This window comes from Ursus americanus, chromosome 35 (assembly GCF_024610735.1).
Source record: "Ursus americanus isolate L20-20 chromosome 35, mUrsAme1.1.p, whole genome shotgun sequence".
NCBI classification, from domain to species: Eukaryota; Metazoa; Chordata; class Mammalia; order Carnivora; family Ursidae; genus Ursus; species Ursus americanus.
Window position 1 is genome coordinate 16747167 of NC_142161.1, and position 26174 is coordinate 16773340.

Sequence of the window (26174 nt, forward strand, 5' to 3'; positions counted from 1 at the left end):
TCAAATAAATAAATAAAATATTTTTTTTAAAAAGTTAAAAAAAAGCAAAACAATCATAAATATAAGGATCTATCAGTTACACAGTATTAAAAAACATGTATAACAGTAATAACCTAAAATGTGAGGGTGAGAAGAAGTAAAGAACAACAATAAAACCTCAGGGACAACAAAAAGAAAATGGCAGGCTTAAGCCCCAACTTAAATGTTAATGGTCCAAATATAACAACAGACAGAGAGACTGACAAAGTGGATTAAAAATTATGGCCTGTGAGGCACCTAGATGGTTCAGTTGGTTAAGTATCTGACTCCTGATTTCAGCTCAGATCATGATCTCAGGATTGTGAAATTGAGCCCCACATTGGGCTCCGCACTGGGCATGGAGCCTACTTAAGATTCTCTCTCTCTCTGTCTGCCCTTTCTGCTCCCTCTCACTCTCCCCCTCTCAAATAAATAAATAAATAAATAAATATAAATAAATATTATGGCCTAACTCTAGGCTGGCTACAAGAAACTGACAACAAATAAAATCATTAAGAGAACAGAAGATAAACCATAAAAATACAAATCAAAAGCAAGTAAGAATGGCTATACTAGTATCTTATAAGTAGACTTTAAAGCAAAAACACTTATCAGAGAGGGGCATGGAATTATAAAAAAGAGTCCACCAAAAAGACATAGCAATCCTAAGTGTGTTCATACCAAACAAGAGAACTAAAAATATATGAAGCAAAAACTGGTGGAACTGAAAAGAGAAATTGACAAATCCACAATTACAATTTGGAGGTGTCTACACCTTCCTCTCACTAGACGCAAAAAAATCCAGGGGTACGGAAGATTTCAACATGACCATCAACTACCAGGATCTAATCAACAGTTTTAGACATTCCACACAACAGGATACATATTTTTTCTGTAAATGCCCATAAAACATATACCAAGATAGATCATATTCTAGGTCATAAAATAAACCTCAGTTGACTTAAAAGAACTGGAATCATACAATGTATGCTCTTCAATAACAGTAGTATCAGAACAAATATTAGTAACAGAAAGATAACAGGCAAATCTCCAAACACTTAAAAATTAAACAATGCATTTCTAAATAATCCATGAATCAAAGAGGAGTTCTCAAGGGAAATTTTTTTAAAATACATAGAAGTGAGTGAAAATAAAAATGCAACACACCAAAATTTGTGGGACACAGTTAAAGGAGTGCTGAGAGGAAATTTGTAGCACTAAATGCATTAAGAAAAATTGGAACTGTATCAGATTAACAATCTAAGCCCCTACCTCAAGAATCTAGAAAGAGAACAGAAAAAGAAATGTAAAACAAGCAGAAGGAAGAAAGGATAAAGATAAGAACAGAAAGAAGCAGATAAGAGCAGAGAAGAGACACTTTACCAGTATCAGGAGTGAAACTGAGGATAACGCTATAGACTTTACAGATATAAAAATAAGGATTATTGTCAACAACTGTAGACACACAAAATGGCACAACTTAGAAGTAATGGACCATTTCCTCTAAAAATTTTAAAAAAACACAAATTATTGATACATGCAACAACCTGGATGAATCCCCAGAAAATTATGCTGAATGAAAAAAGTCCCAGAAGCAACCTTTCCATTTATAAAACATTTTTGAAATGACGTTATAGAAATGGGAAACAGATTAGTGGTTAGGGTTTAAGGAGGGGAAGGAGTGGTGGGGAAACATGAGGGGTCCTTGTGGTGATGTAACTGTTTTTTGTCTTGACTATATCAATGTCACTGTCTTGGTGGTGCTTTTATACTATAATTTTATAAAATGTTACCATCGTGGTAAAGTAGGTAAAGGACACCAGGGATTTTTCTGTGGTATTTCTTGCCTACTGCATATGAATCTACAATGATCTCAAAACAAAAAGTTTATTTTTAAAATATCCCCCAAAATGTGAGGGAATGAATTGTGGGTAAAGGTGAACTATGGAACATACGGGGCTATACATTAAGATAAAGAGAAAAGGAAAGGAAATAAAATTGATGTGATCCTTTTACAACACTGGAGGCCACTTGTTCAAATAGAGCATTTAAGCAGCAATGTTCATTAAATAACTTTTGTATGACTCCTGTAGAGAAGCCACGGAGTTAGGCCCTAGAAGGAAACAAAGAATAAAACGTGGTTCCTTCTTTGAACAGTATTAGAATCTAGTAGGAAAGAAAACAAGGTTACAGTAACTACAAAGGATAGTAGAAAGTGAGGAATATAAGGGATATGGAAAGGGTGTGGGAGCTTAGAGGAAGAACCGTCCCCCTGGGCAGGGAGGGTATGGAGTGTGACTCCATGACGGTTGTTGCAGTTTGTCTGAATCTTGAAGCGTGGTGATAGGGGGTGCGGAGGGGGGAAAATAGCATTCGAAGTGAAGGCAACAATGTGAGCAGTACTGCAAAATGAAGTGTGATGGCATTTTCAAAGAACAATTTATAGTTCCATTTGGCTAGAATAAAAGACTTTGATAGAGTAGGTAGGATGAAGTCTGAAAAGAAAAGTAGAATAGAATTTTGGAGCACCTTGAGTGTCAGACTAAAACTTCGGACATCAACCTAGAATTCTGTATCCGGTGAAGTTATCCTTCAAAAGTAAAGGAGAAGTAAAGACTTTCTCAGATAAACAAAAGCTGAGGGAATTTGTCACCAGTACACCTGTCTTGCAGGAAGTGTAAAAAGAAGTTCTTCAGAGAGAAGGCAAATCACAGGTCAGAAATTCAGATCAAGGGGCGCCTGGGTAGCACAGCCGTTAAGTGTCTGCCTTCGGCTCAGGGCGTGATGCCGGCGTTTTGGGATCGAGCCCCACATCGGGCTCCTCCACTGGGAGCCTGCTTCTTCCTCTCTTCCTCTCCCACTCCCCTGCTGTGTACCCTCTCTCGCTGGCTGTCTCTCTGTCACATAAATAAATAAAATCTTTTTAAAATTTTCAGATCAAATTAATTGATACAGTAAACTAGGAAGTAAAAGCAGACACTATCCTCTCAGAAAATGTACACTTAGGACAAGGTAGCACATACTTCTGCCTTTCATACTTGCTTTATCTTTATTTAATTCAGTAAAACAAGCCAAACCTGCCTCTTTTTTTTTTTTCCAGAATGATTTAAGAATGTTATCAGTAAATGATAAAGGTTAGGAAAACTAGTTTACTTCTCCCAATTCATGAAAAACCTGTAGAAACAGGCAGTTGTTTTTCATCAAGTATTTCTAAAATGTCTGCGTGTTGTATAAAATATCATACAAAGTTAATTAGAGATAAATTATTTCTTTTAAGAGTTACACATGGATACGTCTGCCTTCAGCTCAGGGCGTGATCCCGGCGTTCCGGGATCGAGTCCCACATCAGGCTCTTTCGCTATGAGCCTGCTTCTTCCTCTCCCACTCCCCCTGCTAGTGTTCCCTCTCTTGCTGGCTGTCTCTCTCTGTCGAATAAATAAATAAAATCTTAAAAAAAAAAATAAAAATAAAAATAAAAATAAAAAAATAAATAAAAAAAAAAAAAAAAAGAGTTACACATGGATAAATGCCCATTCTTTACCAGATATGGTGCTAGATATTTTCACATAACTAGATCACCTCATTTTGTTCTCAGTCAACTCCATGAGATTTTTCTCATTGTTCTTGAGTTGATGAAATTAATACTCAAAGGGGTAAAGAATTTTCCTAAGGTCATACAGAGTGAATGACAGGACTGAAATTTGAATCTACTTCTGCAAAGTCCAAAGCCAACATCTTTCATGTACACCAAGTTTGGCATTTTTGACACACTGGACTGCCCTCTGCAATGGAGGATGCTTAGCAGCAGCTCTGGCCTCTACCCCCTAAATGCTACTAATACTTCCCTCCTCGAGTTATGACAACCGGAAATGTCTCCAGGTGCTGCAAATGTCCCCGGAGGGACAAAATTACTCCTAGGTAAGAACTGTTGGTTTATACTGTGGTACTTCACCTCTAAATTCTTAACTCAAACATATTTATCCAATTAAAGCAACACATATAAAATATTTGATTGAGCAATTACTGTAAATAAATGAAACCTGAGCAGAAGAGTAAGTGCATGCTGTAGGATGATGAGTAAAGCGACTCATGAAGGACTTAAGTTAATACCTGATCACGGAGACAAAAGAGGAAGCCAGGAAACGTAGCATCAACACTTGGTACAAATGAAAAAGTACCAGTTGCAAGAATGAGCTGAATCCACGTGTGACATTACAATTGAGAGAAAAAGAGTTCAGCAAGCAGGAAAGCAGGATAAGCTGAGGTGAACATAAGCAAGCAAACATAAAAGTGGGTCAGAAGCTTGATAATTCCAAGATAGTTTAAGCTGAGGCAGTTCAGAATCAGGGACTAGGAAAATAGGACCACAGACTTGAGGGAATTGAAACTAAGACAGAAACCACTTCTGAAAGGAAATCTGTTACATGCTACTTACTAGTACAGTGCCCATCAAAAGGTATTTTCTACCCTGGCCTGCTGTTGGACTCAACGTGGTGAGCAGCATAAGAGGCAATGTACGGTCTCATTTGATATGGATTAGAATTATAATATGAAAGATTACCAAGCAAAGATATTTTCAAAGTCTCACTTTCTATAATAACAAAAATTAAAGAATTACATCATTTGAAAACTGTAGAATGAGTAGAAACCTTGTGTGTGATACTACCTCATTAATTTCATGATAAACCAAAATAATTACCATTCTTTGTCAATATTGGGTGAGCCACAGGCTTTGGAACTTCTGAGAGTGATTTAATGGCTCTTTTCTGCTATTGTTTTATCATTTATTCTTACTATAACTTCAAATATTTTCCAACACAACGTCATTTAAGACCAATAAATTGTAATGTTGCTGCCATGCTAAAAATGCCTCTGAAAATCAATAACTTTGAAAAGAGGTTAAATGTGATTTGACTCTATGAAGAAAGCTAAACAAGATGGCCCTAGGGAAGAGCACTCTGAGGGGAAAAACAGCATTAAAACAAAAATATGCTATAAATGGTATAGATTTATATATGCCAGGAATCTGTCCCCTCTACTTCATCTTTATTCTGATAAGAAGGTGTCCTTAGAAATATTTTGATTTATTGAAGTTATTAAGGAATGTGTCCCCATTTTTAAAAATTCCCTTTGTAAATAGAGCGTTAATATGGTGGAGTTGGGAAGTAGATCACAAGATGAAACTGAAAAAAACTACAAATTATTATAAGTTCTAAGAAGGAAAAGAGTAAGGTCATTGAGACAGAATAACAAAGAAGGAACACCAAAATTTAGATTGAAGTGTGGTAAAAGGTTTATCTGAGAAAGCAGTATCCATGCTGAGACTGAATGAATAAATAGAAGTTTATCAGGGAGAGGAGAGAAAGACGTTACAAACAAATGCCTCAAGCAGGAAAAAGCTTGACGTACTTGAGAAATGGAATGTCTGGCTAGAAGATGAGGAGGAAGAGAGAAGAGGTGATACAGGGCTCCACGGCTCATGGCCAGCTGGGAGGAGTGTTTCACATTTCAGCTCAGGGAGAAAGACTATGGGTTGAGATTCTGGGTCTGTTACATGTGTGAGATTAATTAAATTATTGCCCTCTGTTTGCTTCAATTTCTTCCCCTGTAAAAAAGCTAATATTGATAGGCCTTCTCTCATAGGTCGTTGTGAGGTTTAGTGAGTTAAAACAGGCAAATTGATGTTATTATTTTTAGAGATTTATTCTGAGTGCAATGAGATGCCACTGCAGATTTTAAGTGACATTATCTAATTTATTGTTTTAAAAGCTCATTCCAGCTACTGCTTCTGTTTGAGAAAGTCTTGATGTGAATTTAAAGGTTTCCAAGGCATTCTGAGTGATGAGTAGCTTTTTGAGCTTGAGAGTTAAGGATCCCAGTCACAGATCCTACTGAGAGAAAAATGAGATATAAATTTGAAAAAAAAATAAAGGCTAGAAGACTAGGAAGTGATGAATGATTAGAGAATTAAATTGGGATACCATGGTTTTAATAAAAGATGAGATTTTTAAAACTGAATCATTGATTCTTAATATTTAATTGGCTAGAGGATACTGAATAGTGTTATGGACATCGTAGATAAATACAGAATTCCCAAACGAAGCTGCCCACTGTGAACTTTAAATGAGACCATATACATAAGGGTAAAATACAAAGGAACGGTTAGGCTAAGATTTTTTTTAAATAGGACACAAAAAGCACTGCCATTAAATAAAAAATGATTAATTGGACTTCATTCAAATTAAGAACTTAAATTCATCAAAAGACAATATTAAGAGAATGAAATTGTACTGCACCCCTGTTAGAATGGCTATAGTTTACCAGTAGGGAGAGTACTCTAAGGGAGAATGTAGAGCGATTGCAACTCCCATATATTGCTGGTGGGAGTGTAAATTGGTAGGACCACTTTGGGAAACTATGCAGCATCTACTTAATCTGAATATACATACACCCTATAGAGCAATTCTTACTACAGAAAGAAGTACTTATGTCAGTTATATCTCAATAAAGTGGGGGGGGATAAGTACTGAGGTCCATCAAAAGATAACATGTAAGAATACTAATAGCAACAATAGTGAAATGATTAAATAAATTGTGGTATATTTATATAACAGAATACTTCATAGCAATAAAAAACTAATCTTAATAGAGGTTGAATAAGTGATTGCTTTGGGAAAGGGGAATTAACTGGAAGGGAACAGAGGGGAATCTTCTGGGTTTATTACATACTTTGTTCTTTACATTTTGTCAAGCTGAATACTTTGGATTTGTGCACTCTGTGTAATTTAAAGTATAACAATTAAAATGTAAGTAATAATCTTTTAAGTGTAAAGAACATAAAGAAACTTGTCTTTTTAAGGGTTTTTTGTTTTGTTTTTTGTTTCTTTCTTGGATTTTTCAAGTAGCCAAAGAGGGTGGATTGAAGAAAACAAACATGGAATAAGAGGGATCAGAAAGTGTGAAAGAACATAGAAAGAATAGGAAAATGGGCAAGAGATGGGAGCCTTTAGGCATGTGGATTGGTAGGAAGAACTTAGAAAAAATGAAGTAAGTGCTTGATAAATAACAAGGTCAAAACCATAAAGAAAGATACTTCTTTGCACTCTACTAAACACCATTCTTATTTTTATGTAGTAATCAATTGACCACAGTTTAGTAGCAGTCTTTCTTCTTAAGAACTAATTTGAATCTTGAAATGATTTCTTTTGGTGTGCTGACTGTCCCTGTTTCGTGTGCTTCTTATTTCTGTGTGACACCTTCTACAAAGTGAGCATACTGGAGAGATCTATAGGTTACTTAAGCAAAAAGAAGAAATGTATAATTAGTTTGGTTTGGACAGTTTTAAATAAAGTATCAGACTAGATAGATATTCGGCTAGTGCTAAAGTTCCCTGACTAGCTTTTTGAAGCTTTTAGAATTATATTACTTTCTTTCACATCATCAATCTGTATTATATAGTTAGGTTGTTTTACTTCAAGTCTCCCATCGACATTTCTTTTGTATGCATATACTGAAATGATTTTATTTAATAAAAAAAGAACATCTCCTGTGTGGATTTTAAATTTCCCTTATTAAATATTTATATTTTCAAAATGTCTTTATTTAATTGAGTGAGGTGCTTGGTGCCATTTCAAAATAACCTCAGGTGGTAGGTGTAATGACATATCAAAGATTTGACCTTTAGCATTTTAGGGTTCTATTTGTCTGCATTTTCTTCTGCATTCATTTAGTCTTAATTTATATGCTATTTCTCTGTATGACTTAATGAGTGGATATATTTGGCATGAGATTCATTAACAAAAAGAAAATATATCTGAATACATATTATTTCTGTGCAGTCGGACTAGTGATTTTAACTTCATTTATGTCTGTGTATGAGCTGATCAGTATTCGTACAACCCCCGTTCATTCTCATTAAGTGCTCAGCTGAAGAAACCCTGGATCTACTAAACCGATGCCCATTCTCTTACTTCTCACTTCTTTGCAGTCAGCTTATTATATTCTTTTATTTACCTAGGGATGCTTTATTTTCCAATTCTCCACTATTCCTTTTAAAGAAAATTGAATGTAATATTTACACTGATGTAATTAAATTAACATCTTGCAGCATCTTCTTCTGTGCTTTGGTAACATCGATAATCATTTGTCTGGGTAGCTTTCAGCCTAGAAACAGAGAAATAGAATAATTATCAAGGATAATATTGTGATGTGAAAATTATTTTTATTTACCCATTTAAGTATGTCTTCATTGATTTTTAGAAAAGGGTATCTCTTATGGAGAATTTTGTTAAATAGATTATTGGTCAGGAAGGCTACATATCTATGTTTCCATTATTTATTTTTATGTTTTTTCTCAGTTTACACAAATCTTTATCCCAAGAAGAAAATCTGAAGGATCAGTTTAACCATACCCTTAGTACTTATGAAGAAGCTTTGAGAAATAGAGAGAACATTGTTGCCATCACGCAACAACAGCATGAGGAACTGGCTACCCAGCTGCAGCAAGCTCTGGCGGACCGCGCGAACATGGAGTTGGAGCTTCGGCACGCCATGGAGGCCTCCCAAGCGGCCAATGACAAAGTGCAGAAGTAAGTCAAATGATCTTGCATGATTTCAAGAGCATGAGACAAAACAAAACAAGAACGCTGGTTTTGCAACTGAATAATAGATTATTTATTAGGCATGTTGTTAATGGTTTAAGACAAAAGTAGATTGAGCCAAATGAACTTTTTTATTTTTTGCCTATAGATTGCCTATCATACCTACATAGTTGGGGTCAAAAAAAGTCACTCACTTGGGAATCATGGTTACCACTGAGGGCAAACCACTTTTATTTAATAACTGCTCTTCATTAGTTCCTGGAGGCCATACCATTAAAAGCCTTTCATAGGTAAGAGGTAAAGTTACTGGCAAGGGAAGAGGCAGTCAAGTAATCAACTTTACTCATTTAGCTTTGTAATAATCCTGCTTGAGTTGAGATCATCTGTGAATTTGTAATCTGAGACCTCTAGGCACATAGAATAGTTACAGTGGAATTAATTTTCATGTGTTGTTCTGAAGTATTCAGGACAGCTTTTCACAGTGCATAGCTACATTTGTTTATTTTCGATGATCTTCACATTTTTGTTAAAATGTTTAAAAAGCTACAAAATCAATCAGTCCTTACGACAGCTAGCAAAATGTTAACATAGGACATATCATACAAAGAATTGTTAATTTAAGGGACTTGAACACTGTAGCAGAAGCTGCTAAGGCAGCTTTAATGAAGTGGAACTTGTCATTTTAACTGATCCCATCTTTATGTATTGTTAACTGCATTTTGTCATTCACACACTTAATTGCCTTCAGTTCCTAAGACATACTTTTTCCTTAATTTTATTCAGTCTCACAGTATGAAGTAGTGCTAGCTTCAGAGTTTCTTACTTCTTACCACTTTTTATTTGAAAGTAAATCATCTCAACCATTTCCCCAATGTCCCTGAAATTATGTTTTGAATGGTAGCCCAGGGTTAAGGTAAATCTATAGCTAAGAACGATTTTTAAAACAGATTAGGAATTATGCATATTAAAATCTTTATATAATCAGGGTACCTTGAAATTTATGATTTATGGTAAGTATTCTGTTGTTTGTAGGTTGAAAGATTAGGTTTATGTTCAGTCAGAAACTATGTCCAATTATTCACAATGTACATTAATATTCTAAAAATACTAAGATACATAGGTAGATCCCATTTCATTGTAAATTACAGATCAGTAACTTTTGACAGTCAAGATCTGTTAGCTCTATTTGCTTGAAGTCTACAAATAAATACAAATTTCAAAGTTTTCTTTACATGTAATTCTTTAATTTATATACATGACTAAAATTCCCTAAAACAGTGTTTCCCAGAGACCAGTTAAATTTCTATAAAATCTTTGGAAATGTTGTCAACCTTTTATTTTTTAGATCTCATCAACTATTATTATTTTTTTTAATAATTTAAAAAATACTTTGTATCAATATAGAAGTATATCAATTTTGAAGTAAAAATAACATCATCTCAGATAATGCTTTAAATTGAGTAAGTTTGACTTTTTGAGAAACTTACTATATTGTCCTATTTTTCACATTTAACCATGGACAGATCAGAAGGTTTTAGTGGAATGACACTAATCAATGGACAGAGTTTAAGTGAAACAGTTACATCATTTAAATGTTAAATTTCTATTTAAATGTTGAATCTTTTATCCTAATTTCCAGCAATAAGACCCAGACAAAATACAGGAGGTTTCCTATTCGTATTCAATCCACTGTATTTTTAATTGCCCTCAACTGGGCAGTGTACCTTCATTGCAGTTAATGTGGGCATCAACCTATTTTATTGCGTTTAAGAGGATAATACTCCAGGAAACCAACTTAAAAGACTTTGATAGGTGATATTACTCTTCTCCATATGATCTGAAATTTCTGTTATTAGCAATTATTTTTGAAGGTCCTTTGTAAATATGTCAGTATTCTAGACAGTAATTATAATGTAAACTAAAAAGGTACACATTTCCCCTTTTCCTTTCACAACCAAATTTCTTGAATAACTGATCTATATTCAGTATATAATTTTTTAATTCCGTTTACTCCTGTGCTACTCAATACACTATGGCTAGCTTTTATACTGAAATTGTTCTTTTTAAGATTACCAGTAATTTCCTAACTATTAAATTCCATTTCTAATTATATTTTTATTATAAACTAACATATGATCCTGGTAAACAATAAGTAAAGATGCTCCCATATCTTCAGTAATGTAGCATAGTGGTTTAAAAGCCCAGAATCTGGATCCAAAATGCATAGGTACATGAACTTGTACATTTTGTTTTAAAACACTGTGCTGATGCAGATAATAATATATGGGCAATAATACTTCCACCTCGTAATGTTGTAAGAATTAGATGAGATAAACATTTAATGTCTTTAGAACAATGCATGTTGCATTGTCCCTCCTTCTCTTGCCATTTCACTCCACACTAATATCTCATTCTTCAGAAGGGCTCTACCTTTTCAAGACTAAATACCTTTATATACGTGGGTTCCTCTGCTTGGAGCCTTTTCACCCTTTTCCCCCATGAAAAAGTTATTCATCCTGTGAGATCAGTGCAGCAGAGAGGATAGAGGCAGGCTTTGTAGTCAAGTCAGACAGACCTGTATGTCAATCCCTGCTTTCCTACCTATTAGCTGTGAGATTTGGGGCAAATTACTTAACCCCTGGAAGCAAAAGTTCTCAGTTGAAAAATTCAGACAGTATTACTGCCTTCACAGGCAGGTTTGATACGAGTAATAAACTGAATACCATGTAAGATAGCTAGTTCACTGCCAGTTACTTTATTATCAGCATGTTATAAATTATATGTGAAGTAGTTCAATATAAATTGTGTGTGAACTCATCAAACTAGCAAGACTAGTTCAAGTATCTCTTCTCTATAAAGTCTTCTTCAGCTTCCTAGAAAGTTAAATATCACTCTCTTCTCCGTGTTTTCATAGTATGTTAAAAATTCCTCCCCTGAAAATAAAGCCCTCGCCATTTTCCTGTATCTCCTGTCTCAGTAATGGTCTTCAGCAGTTTCAGCACTGTCCTTATTCCCTCACTCTTTCTTACTTTTCACTTTGCTGTCATTCTCTGTTTTCTGTACTGCCTATCACCCGATTCCCTCTATTCCATCCTCACTTTTAATTGCATTATTTCAGGCCTTCATCATCCTCCCTCTAGACTATTGAAATAATCATAAAACTAGTTTATTTGCCTCTAGGCCTCAAGTGTGTCTTCCTTGCTGCCACCAGAGTTAATTTTTCTAAAACTGAAATCAGGTTACATTACTTCCCTATTTAAAATCTTTCAGGGGCCCTTCATCCCCTACATGCTAAAGCATAAACAACTTAGCAGGCTATATGAAGCCTATCACCTTTCTGGCCTTCATCCATTTTCTGGTATCATTTCCTCCTACAACCCCAAACACAATATCTCTACACAAGCTATTTCTTCTTCTTAAAGCATATCCCTCCCTTCCAGTACCCAGCCAAATTTTTGTTACTCCTTAAAGTCCAGTCTTAACATTACCTCTGTGATGTTTCTTAATTTTTTTAATTTTTTTCATAATACTTAGTCCGTATCTTTGTTAGAGGTCTTAATCATCTAGGTGTTACAATTGCTTTGTTGACCTGTTTCCTGTCTACTTCACTCCCTGCAAAATTACTGAGCATTCCCAAGACATGGAGAGTGTTCCTTTCATCTTTGTATCCACATTTCCTCCAAATATTCACACAGATGCCTGCTGCGAAGTAGGTACTCTGTAAACACTTAGGAACAAATGAACTAGAACAATTTAATAGGTTGATGGGATGACAGAATAAAGTAAAAGCAAGTCAGGTCCAGAATACACAGGAAAATTTCAAATGTGCTCTGATCTACTTTAGGTCCTAGATAAAAAAATTTTATCCCAACCCGGTACCCAATGCTAGTAGAAGAGTTTCATAGAAAAGTATGACCTTTGTGGCTAGTCCTGCCTGCCTGCCTCCCTCACTGACACCACCACTCCTATGGTATCTGACTTTCTAGTGGGCTTTTAACCCTTGTTCTATCCACCAGCTCCCATCAAGTTTAATTACATTTAAAAGATCTGAAATCTTCAGTTAATAGTGGAGAGACTATATACTATTTCTAATAATTATAGAATTTTAAATTTATATTTTATTTCCTTTTAGAGTCAAATGAATTTCTTAAATTTTTTGAACCTGTAGGAGTATTCCTGAAAAAGAAAGTGGTGCAGAATTACCATCTATAAGCTAGCCAATATGTACAGGCAGAAACACCGATAGGGGAAAGTGTAAAGAATGCCAGACCTTATTTGTCCAAAAACAGCTTCTTGGCCCAGGTGTCATAAAACCTAAAATTTCACCAGTGGAAATCCATTCCCTTGGGTTAAGCAAGGCTAAGGTACTTCTCTTCTAAAAATGTGTATGTTTGTGGAAGAAGAACACATTGTCATTTCAGTTTTAGGTTGCTCTTTGGCTGATCCTGGATGCACTTAGTTTTGGTGAGCTACGTGGAAGTAGAGGGAACTAAAGAACAGGTTACGAGCATAGGAACTTTGTAAGAGAAACTTCTCTTAATGATTCGGCCAAGGACCATCCATAATTCTTGTTTATTAGAGATAACTGACACACATATCCATTAAGTGATATTTTTATCATCACCAGAGATTTAAACTTCCTTGTTCTTCGTGCTGTATTTTATTTCCCATCTGTCTCTCTGTCTATAGATAAGGTTCTTGTGGCCTAGAACAAAAGTTTTCTGAAGGATTTTAAAAATGTATTTGACTATTCTTAACATACCTAAGCTACACATAATTACTTAAAATATTTACAACCAGGCTTATAAGGTTAGAAGATCTCAGAAGCTTCTAGATCTTACAGTAAAGTAACTTTTGTCACATAATCATCTTTACTGTGGGCCAGATTTACACTACTTTGATTCAAATCCCTCATAAACTGTAACTATATAATAAGTAGATCAGACAAAAAGATATAGGACAAAACTTCTAAACTCTTAAACATGTTTTCAAGAAAGAATGTATCACTATCTAAAATTTTCTTTCTTTTCATACTTTAAAAAAAATCTGTTACTTAAAATTTACATGTGTTCTCATTTCTAATTACATAATTAAAATATCAAAGATCAGCATAGAACATTTCCTTTTGAAATATAGGGCATCCTGAGCTTTTGAGTGGTATTGACAGGGAAAAAAGAAGAAGAAGAAGGACATGTAAGCTAACAAAAAGTCTTTCCTGCCTCTTGGTCAAATACTGATTTCTATGAAGAAGTTGAGGTCACAAAGAAATTGTGAATTCTCAGCCTGGTTTCCCTGCTGATGAGTAAGGACTGTCTGTAGTTCCCTTCGAGGTGTCAGGGGAGTCGCCATAGTGTCACACAAGGGTTCTTAGCGTAGAGCAAACATACTTTCCACAACTCAGCTGCTTAATCTGTTTGCAGGTTGAATTATAAAACAGGGTAAATGACTCAGTACTGGGAAGGGGAACAGAGCATTTCCACAGTTTCTTGGTTTAAAAAAAAAAAAAAAAAAAAAAACCTGCCTTCTTTTCATCAAAAGACATCACTAAACTTTTTAGTTTTGTTGCTGGCTCCAGAATCTGATTTTAACCATAATGAAGACAAATTGTCGTAAAATATCCTTACATAGTTTAGTACAAAAGGTGTTATATTGTTGTTTCACTAAAATTATTCTGCTTCTTGCCAATTTTACCTGTGATTTTTTTTTTTTTTAGTAAATTCTTGGTTAGACTATAAGTAGCAAAGCAAAATAGTACACATGTCTGAACACTTTATAAATGTTGATTAAATCAAAGGATAAGTTTCATAAATTCTCACCTCAGTATAAGGTTTAAATCATTGTTTAATATAAAGTTGAAAATTGATCTTGATTTATTAGTATTAATAAATGGGAGGATTTAAAACTTGTGGAAATTGCTCTTCAAAATTTATTTTGTGTTTGAGATTTAAAAGCTCTGTGAAATATGATACATACCTCAGCACATAATGAGTCAAATAATTTATTGTGGTAGTTTATGTACAAATAAACTTCCCAATCAGCTCTAGAAGGCACCTTCCAAATCTAGATCCAATCAGATATTGTCATTTATATGTGGAAGATGGATTCAGATGACTCCTAAGCAATCGTTGTAAGGTGTACAACATCTAACGTGCTTAATTTTTGTTCTTGAGCACATGATATGCTTTTTAAGAATTTAATATTCTAGATTTGTAAATCATAACACATATTTTTAAATTAAATACATATTTAACTTATGAAATACAAGTCGTCTTACACACTAGGAAATAAGTATGTATTTTATAAAAAATTTAATTCCATTATATATTTGTTTAGTGGATCACCTTTCTCATCCATTGAGTACATAAAGTAGATTTCTTTAGAGCTACTTTTATTTTATACACACACACCAATACCTGTCACATTTGATAGATATGTATTCATTTCTTTACAAAAACTAAAGTGTTGGGTTTGCACCTTTATCTTTAAGGAATGTCTCACTTTGACACAAAAAAGAAACATAGTGTTAATTTTCGATGGCATTCCTCTCTACTAGGGAAGGATTAATGTAGGATTATTGAAATTGAAGCCTAACCCGAAACTTGAGAAATTCTAATGAAGTGGAAAGTAAAGGATGCAAGCTAAAGAAGAAAAAAAATTCTCTAAACCTAAGAATCTGCACTTTCTCTGATACAGTTAATGTTATGGAATGAATCATAAAAAGCATGAAAGTAGGGACCAAAAAGTTGAATTACAACACAGCTGCTTACATTTGATCTGCTTCTTCACTTCAGAACCTATCTTCAAATAGGTGATCTAGAGTTGGGCTAATATACATTTCTGCCTACTAAGATAGATAAAACATGTTTCAAATGAGTACAATGGAAAAGAATGAAAGAAAAAGAACAAAAGAGTAAAATATGGGAGATATCCATGCTGTTTCAGTTTAAGACCAAATAAAATGCAGGAATTTTTGTTGTTTTTCATTAATCCCAATATTACAGTAATTAAAAGAGATAATGTCCCTGTTATTTTAGGGGATTATAGGATCCACTTAACAATGATCATATAATTTTTAACCAGAACTTGATAGGTTAACATTAAAAACAAAAAACCAGGAGTTCTTATGCTCCAGAGACATTCAAATGTGATTTTCACTTATTTATATTAAATATAAGTTCCTTAGAGTGGCCATATGACCGGACAAGCATCCTTTTCCTTGGTTTTGTTCTAGCTCCAGTTAAAGCCTTCTTACTGTTTAACCCTTGACAGGCTACAGAGCTCCCAGGTACTTCTGTGAAGACAGGAGAACTCATTCATCCATCTTACCTGAGGATAGTTTTAGAAATGATGAAAACAAGATATATAAAGTGATTTTAACTTTCTTATATAATAGCACTAACCACCAGTGTACTTTAGAATTCCTTTGTAGTAATAAAGAGGAAAGGGAAGCTATTGTAAAAATTTGATTTTAACAAATTTTCATTAGTCCTGCTTGGATGTTGCTCAGCCTCATTATGCTCGACAGCTCACTCAGAGCTTCGTCCTTTGCTTTCCCTATTCTTAAACACATAGAAAATTTAATATGATGTGTCTATCTATTAGTATAGAAAGGTCTACATTATTATATAAATCACGGTCTGGTTTTCTTTTAATAAATCCTCAGTAGACACATCTAAAATCTGATATATACTTCCTTACTAGGTGTAGCTTTTATTCCCAAAATGTAATTAGAAAAAACCTAAATTGAACCCAAGAATAAGTAGAGATACCAATTTTACTTAGATCCTAACATTCCAGGCTTGATTATTTCTCCCCACTAAGCCAGGGATTTGCCCATGTGCATATTTTGCCCTCAAAAAATACAGAATAAAAGAATCTTTTGGGGTGCCTGGGTGGCTCGGTCAGTTAAGAGTCCGACTCTTGATGTCAGTTCAGGTCGTGATCTCAGGGTCGTGAATTCAGGCACCACGTTGGGCTCCACACTGGGCGTGAAGCCTATTTTTAAAGAGAGGGAAAGGAAAGGAAAGGAAAGGAAAGGAAAGGAAAGGAAAGGAAAGGAAAGGAAAGGAAAGGAAAGGAAAAAGGAAAGGAAAGGAAAGGAAAGGAAAGGAAAGGAAAGGAAAGGAAGAGAGAAAGAGAGAGAAGAAAGAAAGAAAGAAAGAAAGAAAGAAAGAAAGAAAGAAAGAAAGAAAGAAAGAAAGAAAGAAAGAAAGAAAGAAAGAAAGAAAGAAAGAAAGACTCTCTTGCTTATTTCAGTGTAGCTTTGGCCGGCAGTAAAATCATAAACATTGCCCATACATAAACTTCATTCTTGATCATTTATAGTTAAAAAGAAAAAAATCATTCTATAACAATATAGTATGTAGTAGCAGCTGAAGTGGTCTTCTTTCTTCTTCATATTGTCATATATTCTTGGGCAACTCAACAAATTTTTTTTTTCTGTAGTTCTTAACCTAAGTATAAAGAAAAAAAGAGTTCCACTATTGTCGATTACCTTGTCAGGTGTTTCTATATAAAGACTGACTAAAAATGAAAAATGAGGCTCCAGAAATTACATAGTGAACAGTATTTTAGAACTCACTAAACTTAATCACTTCAATTTTTTAATTGTTTTGGCATTTATACCATTCAGACTAATAGTCCTTGGGACATCATCATCTTTGACTTTTTCTTTTGCTGCATATAGCAGTATCCTAAAAGCATATGAAAGCGTGTATTATTTCTCTTTATGTTACCGTTTGCCGTTTGACAAGCTACACAATGGTAAAACATTTAAAATCTTGAAACATCTGCTTCCTTAAATTAATTTGCCTTCTGAGCTATGTATATTTCACATCAGTCTTGCAAGAAGTTCTCTACTACTGACTGGAGGGCCTAATCTTTCCGAGTGGTGGGAGTAGCACAGTTCAAGAACAAGAATGAATCTCTGTATAATCACACCACAATGTGAGGTGACCCTAAGACAGAGAACTGACCAGATACACATATGGGTTTTAGGAAGACTTTCTGATGCTCTTTTTTAACACAGCTGTGAGAAGAATGTGGCTAAGACCCAATAGTCATTCTTGAGTAGAGCTGGCAAAGGAAACCATGAGGAGAAGAGAATTTAACACATGGGTGTAAGAGAGCACGGCTTCATTGATGCGATCTGAGGGGAATGCCTAATGACTGGAAGAATCAAACTTGGCAATGAAAACACAAAGCTCTTTTCATCAATTCAAACGCAGACTCTAAAGCTGCAGATGGTCACCTCCAGCCTCGTCTATTCAGCACGAGGTTTTATAAAATGGCACTTTGGTGAATACTAATAGATCAAAACAAAGATTTAATAACGTAAAGATGTGGTGTTCATTTTTAAATGAGTATACAGGTCAATGTCTCAGAAAAGGATAAAAAGAGTACCTTTTATATGTGGGTCTAAAGTCTTTTTGTTATTTTTCAACTTCCAAAATAAATGACATCTTTAACATACAGATTGTGTTTTCTGGAAAAGAGTTTACATTAAGAAAAAGAAACCAAAATCAGGATTTATATTTACACTTACTGATTTCATTGTCTCTGTTTGAGGATTCTCAGTTTATAATGTCTGTTAAGGTCATCTTTAGTAGTTCCTTGAAGCTCACTTGATAGGATAAATATATATTACCATTTTCAAGTATGAATCAATCTAATTAAAAATTAGGCCAAAATATTTTATACTTGAAATAGAACTTTTTTCCCTATCTTTTCAGAGAATGCTAAGAGACATTGTGTAGTACAAAGGAAGCCTTTGAACTTCAATGCAGTCTTGAAATTATATTTTTGCTACTTTGTATTTGATTTTCTACAATTTTATAAATTCCTAATAATTGCTTATATATGAAAAGGTAATTCACTGTGTTCTAACTTGTTACTGCTTACATAACTGAATCTTACTTTGAATTAAAATATGGTATATTTTTCCAGAATAAATTACATTATTAGTTGTGATTAGCTCTTTATAGTTTGTAAAATTCTTGAGCTAAACCCCCCAAAATTAAGCTTTATTATCCAAAATAAGCTTATCATATAAACTTAAATAACTCATTAATAGCTTTCATATTTCTGCTACTTTGTGAAGTAAATATAATTTGTAAGTCTGTATGCCTAATATTCTTATCTTATAAGTGACATTAATACATAATAAATGAAAGCACTAGAATTGAAAGTTAAAGGGGAGGCAACTCAGTATCTAGTAGAGATATCAGTGAACTAACAGGACCCTTGATTGTCATTAACTAAGTATGTAGAAGTCATTAAATTGTGTTGCTTCTCAGTGTCCTCATCTGGAAGGTAGAACTGATATACTTCCCCTATACTTCAAAACATGGCTGTGAGGATCAAATAAGATGCATGTGCATAAAAGTATTTTGAAAAGTATAATGTGCTCTATAAATGTAAGCCATTGACTAAAGAGTATCTTCTACTTATAATATACGTTTTAAATAAAAAATTGTAATCACCTTTTGGGAACTAGAAATAGTAAGTGAGAAAAATAGTGAATTTTAGCCTCAGAGACATAAAGTAAAAACCATGTAACTTTGGAAAAAGAGATTCTTCACAAAGATCTTGGAAACTGGAAGTAAAAAGGATTCTATGCATTCTCATACATTTTTGGTAAGAATGCAAAATGGTAAAACCCCTGTGGAGGAAAATTTGATAATATCTAACAAAATTCCATATGCACTTATACTTTGACTAAGGAAAATTGCTTCTAGGAATTCATCCTGAATATATACCTCCATGAATATGAAGCAACATAGGAATTACAGGATTGGTTTTTGTTTGTTTTTTTAAAGATTTATTTATTTACTTGAGAGAGAGAGAGACACTATGAGCAGGTGGGACAGAGAGAGAGGGAGAAAAAATCTCAAGCAGACTCAATGTTGAGTGAGGAGCCAGATGCAGGACTCGATCCCAGGACCCTGAGATAATGACCTGTGCTGAAACCAGGAGTTGAGGCTCAACCAACTGCACCATCCAAGTGCCCCTACAGGATTGTTTTTATTTATTTTTTTAAAAAGATTTTATTTATTTATTTATTTGAGAGAGAGAGACAAAGATAGCGACAGAGCATGACCAAGACAAGCTGGGAGGAGAGGGAGAAGCAGGCTCCCCACTGAACAGGGAGCCCAACACAGGACTCGATCCCAGGACTCTAGGATCATAACCTGAGCCAAAGGCATATGCTTACCTGACTGAGCCACCCAGGCACCCCCAGGATTGTTTTTAATAGCAAAGAGAAGCAGTCCAGGGGCGCCTGGGTGGCTCAGTCATTAAGCATCTGCCTTCGGCCTAGAGCATGATCCCAGATTCCTGGGATCGAGCCCGGCATCAGGCTCCCTGCTCCACTGGGAGCCTGCTTCTTCCTCTCCCACTCCCCCCGCTTGTGTTCCCTCTCTTGCTGGCTGTCTCTCTCTCTGTCAAAAAAATAAATAAGATCTTTAAAAAAAAAAAAAAAAAGAAGAAGCAATCCAAATAGGAGAGTAGTTGAGTAAACTATGACATATTCACATAGTGGAATACAATGCAACTGTGAAAAAGAGAGAGAGAAAGGAAGGACGGTCTGTAAACTGATATTGAGTGATTTCAGGACATATTCCTAACTGAAAAAAAAAAATCAAGTACTTATAATATCCTATCTTTTATAGCATAAAAAGAATAAGAAAGATAAACCCACAGCTAATGAATTATTAGCCTTTGGAGGTAGATGGGAAAGAGCACCTAGGTCTGGAGAAGGGAAAGTACAGTGAGTCCAGAGTATTTTTTCATACGAGAAAGCAAGTACTCAAAGACTAACAAGGTTATGTCGAAAGGATACAGAAGCCAGCTTGGAAATGTTCCCACTGACCAAATTTGGCACGAATTTGCCTTAGGAATTTTATCAGTATTAAAGTAGATACTAATCCTTTCTCTTTTTAAATTTTGATATTTTGTTTATCAAGAAATTTTTGTGTTAACTTTGATTTTTTTAAAATATTGATTGAAATATTATTTATATTGATTACTGATGTTTTTTGTATCCCCTTAAAATTTTCACCTGAATTGAGTGCTTTATTCATCTCACCCTAGTTCTAGCCCTGAATACTCTGTAAAAGATGAAAAAGACACTGCTGGAGAAAAAAGAAAATACTCCTGGTTTACCCTTATTCAAAAAATAATAATGAAAACTTAGTAAGTTAACCTAGCTTGTATGATTTCTACTGACTGGTGTTTCATATTGAGAAATGATAGTACTATAATAGAGCTGAACAACTGTGGTTCTTCCACCCTATGGAATTTCACCAGGTTTTTCATTGTATACTATCCAGAGTGTCTACCATTGTCCGAATTTCAGTTTCTTATGTCAGGGTCATTACCCGCACCACTTCTGTCAACTGTTGCTTTGTCTTTATTTTGATCATCTGTATAGATCATTCATCATATCTGTCAATAGTAGGGTGGTCCTGATTGCATTCTAGAACCAAAATGTTGATTTCAATTTGAGAATGTGTGGTTTTTATGAATCAAACATAAATCAGGTAGAGAAAATTACTGTGACGATGTTAGCTTAATAAGTTGAATATTACTTTTACTTTGTAGGCCCTTGGCTTAGTCTGAAGTTTGAAGGTGCATTGAATATTATCTCCACTAGTCTCCCAAAGGATGTTGCCAGTCTTTTGAATTAAACTTGAATAAGGTTGATTTGTATTCCCTGTTAATCAAAATTTGAAATGTTGACATTAGAAAATTTCATTCAGTGCTAATTATATATGACTTCTATGAAAGTTAGGAAGAAGAGAATCCTACATTTTAAAGTTTAGTATCAGCCTAAAGCCCTATGAAAACAATAGTGAGTAGCTTAATAAGCCATCTTAATAAGATACCTTAATAAAACTAACCAGTTATTCTAGCTTGCTGCGTTTCACTTGGCAGTATGAATATCAGTGACTCGCTTCCTCCATCATTAATTGAAACTTTTCTGGGTTTAAAATGATGAAAAAACTCAGCAGTGTTTTCACAGTAGAGTTTCCCAGCCTTTCTTGACTCTTGAATCCCTTTGGTAGTAATACATATTCTCTAAGTAGAATTGTGAGCATCCCTTTCGGTTGATATAAGAAAAAGAAGTTAATTTGCATTGATTTATAATTTTATTTAAGTGCAATCTTTAATATTCATAGTATGTAACACCACGTGGTATTTGACTTATTTCAACCATATGAGAAAGAGCATAATTTATTAAGTTTTATTATGGTGTATTGTTTGGTTTAGGGACAAAATACATATTAAAAAGTTTAAAATTTAGTAATATTAAATAACTGCTTGTGAGATGATAGTTGGAATTCTTAACATTCTACCTTTAAAAGGAAATAATAGAGGTTTCTCAGCATCTATTTGCTGGAATATTTCCACAAATAGCACATTACAGATATTTTGGTCTTTACTTCCATATAAGTAAAGACTAATTAAGTTTAATTATTATTCCAGTATTTTTTGTCCTTAACTTTGTTTTTTTTAAGTAACACCTACTAAATAAGGTGATATGAGTAGTTTGATCAAAGGAACACAATTTAGAGAGCTGGTAAAGAGAATCTTGAGGCAAATTTACAGATTAATGCCGCACATTAATTTGTGTTTCAGCATTAGTGTACTTTCTCCTTCCTATAAGTTTTCAGTGCTCCATTAAGGGTGGAAATTAAACAATTTACAACTGAGAAAAAAAAAGAGTCAAAAACATGTTGACCAGCTATGCTCAGCTGAGGGATTAAGTAGTGAACATGCTATGCTGATCTTTGCTTAACCTCCACCTTGCTCATTCATATGCACTCACAAGTTACCAAAGTAATCTACTTTAAAAGGCAAAATAACATAAAAGGCAAAAATGTTTAATAATAATTGTATATTTTGAGTTCAAAAATGGAACTCAGAACAGACATTGCCACCTTTGACTACATGATCTCCTGTGAATTTTTAAATTACAAAAGGAAAAAATGATGCTTTAGAGAATTTCATTATATAGTTGTGCACACCTTTTTTACTCTTGTCAATTTTAACATACTTTATATTGCTTAAAAAACATTTATTTTCTCAAAAAATATATATTTTAAAATACTTTCATTGTTAACCAACCCCCCCCCAACACATATAAAGTCAAATAAATTACGTGAATTAGTTAAATTAGGCTGTAAATTCTTGAAAGAAAAGAATTGCTTTCTGGAAAAAGTGTGTGTTGGAGCATACTAAATAAATGTTAATAGTTTCTTTACATACCTTCAAATAGGAGAACATTTTTCAAAGAGGGAAATTTAATAGTTCATTATAGAATAATTAACTGTATGCTTTTTTAAATGAAGTAAATGTTTTCTCATCATGAGCAAAGTATACAACTTCTAAGACCTGATTTGCTTGTGTTACTGGACTTACTAAATATTCGCCTTTGCTAGTTCAGCTTATACCGTTTATCTTTCCTATGCCAACACTCTGATTTTGCTCTGAAGTATTCTACAACTTGCTGTTATATGATACTAGCCCCAGAGCTAACTTTTCCAGTTTCTGAGTATGCTTAGTATGTTCTATAACTAATAAATCAATAAAGCCTTTTTGTAATGTACAAACTCCTATCTCCATGAAGCAATTATAAGCAAACTGTAAATGAACACATGAGTCCAAGAAAGTATGCTGTGATTATATTGACTCTGAAAACATTTGTCTTTCATAGAATACAGCATTTATTGTGTGGTATAAATTGGTCATAGTGTTGCTCATAATTTTTTTAATAATAAATCCAGTGAATAGTAAAACAATAAAAATGTTTATATCCTAGGAATACACTTTAATTATTCTGAAGAGCTACATGTTAGTGGTATCTTTGAACAAATTAATAAATATGAATCATATTTCTTATTTAGGGAATGAAACTGAAACCTGTTAATAAAATTTTTATCCTTAGTAATTGAATTTTATATTGGTTTCATACATTTTCCGTATCCTATTATGATAGATAGCAAAAAATGCATAAAAACTTCTAAATAACATTTAAGTAATAATTTAAACACTATAAACTCTACATTGATTAGGTAGATGTGTTTAAAAGAGAATAAGATGAAAGCATTGAAGAATTTACTTTAGCAATCATGTCATCTTGCTCATTTTTAAATAATTCCTGCTTAATGTAATGTTTCATTACTCAGTGAAATTTGATCAAGTCTAAGATTGTACTTCCATGATAAAACATAGCTTTGATACTGTTTTCTTGAAAGATTTTATCACTTTCAGACATAGCCCTTTTGACTGATGGATTGTATTTATTATTGGTTTGATTGATGTAGATGTCCTAATTATTTATTATAAAGTGAAAACCTAAATATAAGCCATTATAGTTGGATTTGTTGAGGAGGAGGTAAACAGATGAGTTATAATAGCCATGCCAAATATAAGTAGATTTTTTTTCTGATCTCAAAGCTGATGTATTTCATTCTAAATAAAAAAGGTAAAAGAGAACATTCCTAATGAATGAAAAGCCATCATCTAAATATTTTCCCAGTTATAATTACAGTAGCATGATCTTGAACAATTTTATTCATGTCTTTATTCAACAAATATTTTTTAAACAGCTACCGTGTATCATGCAGTGACACTACTAGGGGAAGAAGCTGGGACCAGAAGTATAAGTGGGGATTGGCCAGGGGAAAAGCTTGCATGTGGAAGCCAAAGCAAAGAACTTGGCACATTCCATACACTGAAGGAAGATCTTTGTGGCCAGAGGGCAGCTTGGAATATAAAAGGAGGATGGAGCTCTATGCAAAGTTAGAGCTTGAAGAACCTTGGGACCCTTGTTAAGGTTTTTCTCCGTTAGTTTCCATCTTTAAACTGTATCTTACAAGCAATGGAAGTCATTGATAGATTTTAATCAGGGGACATGTTCTCATTTGCATTTCTAAAAGATTTAAAGACTGCTGTGTGAAGGATAAATTGCAACAGGACAAGAGTGGAAGTAGAGAGACTCATCAGGAAGGATTGGCACTGGGGACAGATTGTAGTGACTTGAACCAGGGAAGTGTCCTTGGAGACAGAGAGAAGAAGGGGGGCTTGAGAACTATGTGGCATCTAAACAGTAGCCTTAATGGGATGCAGGGTATCAAGGAGAACGCCCAAATTTTTGTCTTGAGCAACCTGATAGTTGGAAATACTCTTTATTAAGGATGGGAAGACTAGAGGAAGAACAGAGTTGAAATGGAAATACATTTTTAACAAGTTTGAGTCATGTGTGAGACATCAAGTAGATATCCTTATTGATATCTTACTTTCTCAAAGACAGACTTATATTTATAACAGATAGTCCTTCAAATTGTTAATAAGTCCCTTTAAGAAAATACTTGGGATTTAAATTAGTTATATTTATTATAAAAAATTCTAATGGAAAGAGGATAACCTGCAGTTCTCTTGTATGGTAATCGTACCATGAGGCTATATGAGGCCAGATAACATCCTGTGGTGTGTTTGATGTCTACAATACCAGGCATGATCCAAGAACACTAATTAGTATATTTTTCCTCCCAATAGTAATACATCATTTTTATCTAAAATTTTTCATTGAACCATCTTGCCAAGAATCAGTTTAGGTCTTAAAACTGTCATTCACATACATGTGTCAATATTTTGTGCCAGAAATCTTTCCTATTTGTATTTCCTGCTAATAATGAACTTGTATCATATTAAAAGATATAATGGATACATATTAACCAGACAAGTATATAATTTGAAACCATAATTTTATGTTGCATTGTTTCAGAACAAAAAATGTTTTGCTTTTGAGGTTTATATTAGTTTAGTAATCTATTGCTGTGTAACAAATTACCCCAAAACTTAGTGGATTAAAACAATTACTATTTCACAGTTTCTGTGGGTCAGGAATCTCAGTGCAGTTTAACTGGGTCCTCTGACTCTGACTCTGTTATAAGGCTGTATCATCTCAAGGTCTGACTGGTAAAGATCTACTTTCTAGATGATTCACATGGCTGTTGTCAGGACTAAGTTCTCAAAAGCTGTTAGGCTAAGGCTTCAGTTCCTCTCACACTCAAGACTTCAAGGCCTTTTGTTTCTTGCTATATGGACCTCTCCATATAGCATCTGACAATGTAGCAGGTGGCTTTATTCAAATGAACAAGCAAGGGAGCAAGAGAGAGAGTAAGTTAGCTGAATGGAAGTCCGGAAGTAATTTCCCATCACTCTCGCCATATTCTGTTCATTAGAAGCAAGTCAGTAGGTCCAGCCCACAACAATGGGGTGGTGATTATACAGTGGTGTGACTACCAGGAGGTAGGAATCATTGGGAGCCATGTCAGAAGTTGCCTTCCACAGAGTTTTTTAAAAGTTAATTTACTTTTATTGGGCCTTATGTAGCTGGAAATTGGTGGTCTATAAGACATTCAGTTAATCATATTGCTTTATGAACAGTGACAGTTGTGGGAAAATGCACAACCACAGTCTGACCTTAGGATACCATCACAATCCTTTGAAAATCTACAGGAGCCTGTCTAAAGAAACCAAAGGTCATGG

The 26174-nt window shown here is 34.2% G+C and overlaps 1 protein-coding gene across 1 annotated transcript in view; it reads left to right on the forward strand.

Moving 5' to 3' along the window:
* Positions 1 to 26174, forward strand: part of MIPOL1 (mirror-image polydactyly 1) — a 327574-nt gene that overhangs the window by 265781 nt on the left and 35619 nt on the right. The window contains exon 12 of the mRNA XM_045799749.2: positions 8376 to 8606. Coding sequence (XP_045655705.2) covers positions 8376 to 8606 — 231 coding nt within the window. The remainder of the gene's footprint in view (positions 1 to 8375; positions 8607 to 26174) is intronic.